The 7,132-nt window shown below is 43.4% G+C and overlaps 1 protein-coding gene and 1 long non-coding RNA gene across 2 annotated transcripts in view; one reads left to right on the top strand and one right to left on the bottom strand.

Moving 5' to 3' along the window:
- LOC306806794 overlaps positions 1-7,132 on the top strand; it is an 80,991-nt gene that overhangs the window by 58,976 nt on the left and 14,883 nt on the right. The window lies entirely within an intron of this gene.
- Positions 6,521-7,132, bottom strand: part of ITFG1 (integrin alpha FG-GAP repeat containing 1) — a 70,667-nt gene continuing 70,055 nt past the window's right edge. The window contains exon 18 of the mRNA XM_079315847.1: positions 6,521-7,065. Within this exon, the coding sequence (XP_079171973.1) occupies positions 7,006-7,065 (60 nt within the window). The 3' untranslated portion in view covers positions 6,521-7,005. The remainder of the gene's footprint in view (positions 7,066-7,132) is intronic.

Genomic DNA, 7,132 nt, shown 5'->3' with positions numbered 1-7,132 from the left:
TGCAGCGCCCCGGCCGCTCCCGCGCCCCGGCCCCGCCGTGCCTCCCGCCCCAGCCCATCCTGCCCCCCGTGTGCCGCGGCTTTCCCGTGAGCGGCGCTGCCTGCCCGGAGAGCGTCCCCGCGGCCGAGGGGCCGAGCCGTGCGCTCCCTCTCCAGGACACGTTGGCTTGGATAAGCCCGAATCCCGGCTGCCCGGCTTTGTTTGGGATCTGAGTCCCGATGGGGTAAAAGGGACACGATGCTTCTCTTGGTCTTTCGTGGCTCCCCTTCGCCCCTCGCCGGTGGCAGGGAGCCCGCGCGGCTCCGGCAGTGCGGCGTGCCCAGCTGCCTGCCTGGCTGCAGCGTGCAGCCTGCAGCTCCGGCGCCGGGAAGAGCCCATCACACGCTATTGTGCGGCTGTTGTTTGACAGGAGTGACAGCTAAAATGGAGCTATTACTTTACAAGAAGTTAATAAAAAGGCGCACTTAGCCTGCTGCCTGCCCTGGCTCCCGTCCCTCTGGTTATCCATCACATTGAGTTAGCTTAGAGGGGAGATGTTAGTTGGGGAAAGGGCCGGAGCAGGAGGCAGGTGGCGATGTCGGGGAAGGACAGGGAGGAGAGGCAGATCCCGCCGCGGGCACTCCCGTCCTGGCCGAGCCTCCGAGCTGCCGAGGGAGCTGCGGGAGGGCGAGCGAGAGCCGCGGCCGTGCCGGGCAGCCGGGGGCATGGCCGCGCAGGGCTGTACTGCCCACAGGCTCCGTGTAAAATGACAGCGACACAGCAGTCCCTTGCAGATGCTTTCACATCTCGCACAGGCAACGCGGCTTGAAGGATAGCTGGGCATTTCCTACAGGCTGTCTCCTCCCTGGAACTGCCGATTAGGCGAGGCTGAGATCTTTCGCTCAGGCTCCAGAAGTGTTGAAGCACGGAGGTGTTTAGAGCTGTGCGTGTTGCAGAGCTCTGCGCAGGAGGCAGGAGCGGTGCGGGCGGCCCCGGCCCGGCCCCAGGAGCTGCGGCGGGGGTGCCGTGCCCGGAGCTGCCCCGGCCCCGCTCCCGGCACGGAACGGGGCGCGGTCTCCATCCAGGTCCTGCCAGCGATGCACGGCGGCACCTGCAGCTGCCCCACGCGCAACTCCGCTGTCCGAGCGCAGGCACTTTGTGGAAGCAACTTGGAACCAACCCACTCACGAGACCAAACAGATTTTGCAGACTGTACATTATATGCGTAATTTCCACTTGCGAGTCCGCCTGCTTAAGGAATAGGGCAGCTCAGTACAGTGTCTAACACGAGCGTGCGAGGTGAAGCTCTGATTTCCTTGTGGTTTGGTGCTGTGTATTTGAATGTTAAATTCTTTCTACAATGTTCAAAGGTCAGCCTATCCTGTTAGAAAAGGTCATTCTCTTGCTTCAGATTATCTGTTAAATATTTCAGGCGCTTCAAGTCAGGGTGATTGTCAGCGAGGGCGAATTAAATGGAGAAGGGAGCGGGGAGCAGCGGGAGGGAGCGGGCGCGGGCCCCGCGGGGCGGGGGCAGCTCCTCCCGGACACCCGGTGAGACCTCGCAGCAAAGGTCCCGAGCTTTTCTGGGTACTAAAGATCCATTTCAGTGTTGCAAGAAGCTTCATGAAGTATTAAGCTTGATGGTCTGGCAAAATCCCAAGTTACATAATTATATTATTCTACTTACTTGAATTGTCCTTTCAATTTCAAATAGAGATGATACAGTCCTCCTCCAAGCGTAGTTTTTCCATGAATTGTGAAGTGGCTGCTACGTTCCAGCAGTGGACAAAGCGATTCCTCTGTTCTCCTCTTTACCGTGTATTTATAGTGGTGTGATAGAATGGTAAGTTCTATAGTGGAAACTATAAAGAAGTCCTCAATAGGTGTATCTACTTTGCATTATTTTCTTTACTAATAAAAAGGTTTACTGTAGTAATGCTAAAAAAATATCCAAGACTACTGTATCTGAGCATCATTTATAATTTTTTGTCCTCTCTGCAAGTACATAATTAAAATCTGACTATGCTGTTGTGCAGATTGTTAGGAAACAGGGGGTTGCCTGCCTTTTTTTAAATTTTATTTTTGGAATGCACAGTATAGCTGATGGCAGAATTTGACTTGGATATTTTTATTACTCACGATGATACAAGAAATGAGAACTGGCCCGATTCTTAGATCTTGGGCTGAATTTGCATTCAAAAGAACTGTTTGTGATCAATTGTCTCTCACCAAAGAGATGGGAGAATACCCTTGTAATGCCGTGTGCTCAGTACAAGTTTGGGTAGTAATTGCAAAGACCCAATCTGTTACAGTAAATTGAACTGAAGAGCTGAACTTCTGGTTTGTCCATTAGAGGGTTGAACAGAGCTATTACACACTTGGGGAAGGGAGCAGCGTTTCCATCCTGTTCTTTTTGCAGGGCTGTGTCATGCTGTCAGTGTGGGAGAGGCTGGGAGTAGCATCAATTTGTAGATCTGGGGCACATTTTGCCTCTGTTTACTGCTGCTTTCAGAGACATTTCTCCTGTGGACATCCCTGTTGCTTTGCTTTGCTGGAGTTCTTGTTCCAGGCAGTGCTTTCACTAGTGGCAGGTCTGAAGAGGCTTTCAGTTCCTGTCTTCTGAGCCTGCAGAGTGCAGGTTTCCAGGGAGGAAAACTCTCTGCCACTTGGTCAAAACAGCAGTAACCTTGACTTAATTAAGCTTGAGTTTGGGAGTCAAGAAAGGCTGAAGACCTTTCCTGTCCAAAGGTTTTGGACAGCCAGCTCTGTATTGTTCTGGTGCTCTGTCCAATCCTCATGATTATTTTTGAGTAGCAGTAGTTCAGGGAAGGCAGTAGGACTCATTGTGATGTAGGTAAACACCTGCATGAGCAGCTGATGAATGAGTCAGTCACAACAGTGCTCTGCTGCAGCTAAAGCCTTACATTTGGATTATCAGAGCTGGGTTTGCCTCCTACTTAAAACTTCCTTTGATTTGCTGTGCTGTGAGAAGTTTTAACTTTAATTTACCTAAAATATTTTCTGCTCTTGAGTAGCAAAGTGTACAACCCAGGCAGCCTTAGACCAGCAGCTATTTGGACATTTTTTAAACGAGGTTGCAAAAACATAGATGTCAACAGTGAATAATTGTGAAAGGTGATGAGGAGTTATAACTGTTCTGCTACTTGGTTTTGTCAGTACAATTTAGGTGCCTTTGATAAATCCTAATTTCATTATGTAATTTCTACAATTAGAAAACTATAGAAAGCACTTCGGTATTGTATTATAATACAGTTGTAATTGTATTACAATATGTAATACATAATCATACATAAATATGCACAGTTGGATTTGTAATTTACTACTGAGTAATGAACACTGCAAACTTTTGAATAGTCAGGAAGACAACTCACAGCCTTCAGAAAACTTACAGTTTCAGAACTTCTCTATTTGGTAGGCAATATAATTAGATCTGTTAGAATATACCTACACACTTTTTTAGCTTAGGTTGAAAAATTCATTAATTTCAAAATTAGGTTATAATTATTATGGATTGTATAATAGATGGGATCACATTTTTCACTGAAGTCAGGAATTAATTATAAAAATAGTGCTGTGTGGATGATTATTTTCAAAGTGATAGGGAGGCCAATATTACCAATGCCTCAGCAACTAGATTCTGTCATCAGAATGGAGAGTAGGGTCACTAAAGCAGCATATGTCAGATTTAACTCCTCTACTGCCCTTGATTTCTTAACATACTCCTTTGAACAAAACATTCACCCTTTCCCTACAGAATTAGTATTATGTATTTGCAAAGAATGAGATTATTTTAAGCATAATTGTATTTTCTAAATTAAGAAAAAGAATTCTTTTGGTTAATAATACCTTCAAAACAGAGACAGTTAATGCTTTTACACTGTTGATTATAATACAGCAGGAGTTATGGATTGACTTCGCCTGCTCTGTTTTGGTGTCATTCATTTGAAAGAAGTTATATCAATTACAATCCATTGGTATCAATATCAAATACTGGCAAGGCTGGGAATCAATAGGTTAAGAGCAAACCTGCAGAGAAGGATCTGGGGGGCAGTAAAGGAGGGTGGATTCTTCCCTCTGCCCTGCTCAGGTGAGACCCCACCTGCAGAGCTGGCCCAGCACAGGGAGGAGCTGGAGCTGCTGGAGAGAGCCCAGAGCAGGCACCAGCATGAGCAGAGGTGGAGCAGCTCTGCTGGGAGAGCTGGGATTGCTCACCTGGAGAGATTTTGGGGTGGTCTCATTGTGGCCTTACAGTGCCTGAAAGGAGCCTCCAAAGAAACATGGAGAGAGACTATATACAAGGGATGGAGTGACAGGACAAGGGGGAACAGCTTCACACTGGCAGGGAGGAGGTTTAGATTAGGTGTTAGGAATAAATTCTTCCCTGTGAGGGTGGGCTTGGAACAACCTGGGGTAGTGGAAGGTGTCCTTGCCCATGGCAGGGGGTGGAACTGGATGATCTTTAATGTCCTTTCCAACCCAAACAATTCTGTGATTCTACAGAAGCCCTGAATTGACTTGGTGCGTTTGCAGTAATTACTTCTCAATTAACCATAGTAAGTGTTTTTAATGTCTCTGTCTGTTAAGCACGATGGCCTCAGCACAGGAAGAGTATCATACTATATGGAATATGCCTATTAATCTTCAGCAGAAAAGTTGGTTCTTTTGTTGGGGGATTATAGTGCATTAATGACAAATCTGGTAGGAAGATTCAGTCTTAAAGCTTCTCATGGAAAATGAGAACAAAGAAAGATGGTATTTCAACAGCCATCTGTCAGTTGGCCTGTCAACAGTATTTTTATATAGGTGAAATTTCACACCAAGGAAGCTTCCAATAGCATTTCTCACCAGGGCTGTGTTAGAGTGGCTGCAGTTTGAAAATTTATGTAGCTCGAACTATTTCTCACTTCTCAGCTACTGTGACGATCACCTGGAAATACAACCTTCTAATTGATGCTGCTTTCTCACACTTCCCAGCAGAAGGGCAATGACCTTACCCAAACATACATTTAATCCTTATAGAATACAGAACCAAAGTACAACATGAAACCTCTGATGACAGGCTTAACAATATTTAATGCCTTAGTTCAAAACAGTATGTATAGAATGTGAGCCATGCTACAAGTATTTAGAACCTGGGGTAAACTTTATTATATTGTATATAGTGATGCAATGATGCACTACTGAGCATGCAAAATACCTCAGAGCAAAAGATACCGAGTTCATTGTTTTGTACAACATCTTAAATGTCAGCATGAGGTTATTTTATTCCTAATTGCTTTTTCAAAAACAAAAGGAAGCTAATCTATGTGTATTATATTGTATTAGAGGATTACAGACAACTTTGTTGCCACAGTGCATTATGCATTTAGCATTATTCTTCAACCACCTGAAAAAGACAGGAAAATACATTGAACTGTGTCCTCCTAATCATGAAATCTGTTCTTTCTTTTGCTGGTGTGAGCCAGTTCTATCAATGTGGTTTAAAAAGTCCAAAAGCATTAAGTATTTATCTAAAAAAAAATCTTATTTTTTCAGGAGAAAAATTGAATGTGGGCATTAAGGAAATATTCTGTCCAGATATGAGAGTCTCTGTGCTGGCATCTGATCAGTGCATACTGGAAATGCCCAGTGAAACTCAGGACACTGCAGCTCAGCCCTGTGGCTTGGTGCTGTGCAGGGATGGGTCAGTGTTCAGCACTGCCATGCTAACTCAGGGTGGGCACCATCAGCCCAGCTTTGGAGCTGCTCCCTCTTGTCCAGGGCTGCCCTGCCAGGCACAGGGAGCATTCCAGGGAGGAGCCAGAGCCAAGAAGGACCCTCTGCACACAGGGGTGCTTCCAGTTGTGAGAAAGGATGCTCTAGTTTATCAACAGAATTAGGAATGCAAATTAACTGATGTAAAAGCAAAATTAATAGTATAAACTCACGTAATATAAAAGCATGATTATTCTCAGAGATTCTTTCAGGATCCCAAGTACACTGAGCAACTGTAACTTTATCACCATTTAAAATATTTAAAGTTGAACAACACGTTTTCTGTCATTATTACAGCCTTATGAAATTTGGGCATAGCAGTGTACATAGAAAATGTGCATTGATTGTTCTGAGTGTCCTATTACATTCTTAATTTCATCTTTGTGTATCTCATCACTTAGCAATACATTTTAGGGAGTCAATCTCTCCTCAAAAATGTTAACCTCTTGAAAAACAAAACCAAACAAAAAATCCCATACCTTTCTTATGTAAAAAAAACAGTTACTTTCATAATGACTTTGTGCCTTTCTAAAATAAATGTGGTTATAGTTTAATTATAAAAGAAGTTTATGTAATGCTGATACATTTTTATGATTTTAATTTTTTAATGTGTTGTCTTCTCCCTGGAAGTAGCACACATAAATACTGCATCTAACCCAGGATGACTGAACTAGCATTACACTCAGGCTCCTTTCAGTTCTCTAATTCCTAAATTCTTTAACTATTGCACATATGAATTTAAACAAAGAACAATACAGAATACGTTAGGTTAAGCACCATTTAATACAATCAAAATAATTAACAATTAAGTAATCTGAGAAATTCCACAAGTTTAATTTTCAAAAACCAGGTTGTTTTGCAGGAATGAATAAAGGACAAGACCAAATCAAGTGATACAAGGTATTCTGCTCGCTGAAATGCTACACTTCATTTACACACCTTTCTTTTTATTAAATATTACTGAAGAATTGTTACATAAACAACAGTACATGCAATTTGCTCCCTTTACTAAGAAAAAATAAATTTACAGTTCTGTTAAAGGCCAAAAGCTATTATATATACAGTCTCTTAACTGAAAGGCCTTGTGAGACATTCAGGTCTAATTTTAATACTTTCCAAATAAATACCAGATAATGCAACATTTACAAATAACACACCAACAGTACTTTCATGGTAATAACTTTAAAAATCAGAATTTAATCTTTCAATTAAGCAAATGAGTAGCAGCTCCTTCATAAATATTAAGGCATGTCACATAGCATCAAAATGGAACCGATGAGCCTCCTGTCGCTTCTCTCTGTCATCTGCTTTCTGAAAAATAATAATAAAAAAACACTTTGTGGAATCTAGAGCAATACTGTAACAGAAATGAGCTGTC

This window comes from Erithacus rubecula, assembly GCF_903797595.1.
Source record: "Erithacus rubecula genome assembly, chromosome: 12".
In the NCBI taxonomy this organism is placed as follows: Eukaryota; Metazoa; Chordata; class Aves; order Passeriformes; family Muscicapidae; genus Erithacus; species Erithacus rubecula.
Note: the sequence above shows the minus strand (reverse complement) of the source record. Positions and strands in the feature narration are given on the sequence as shown.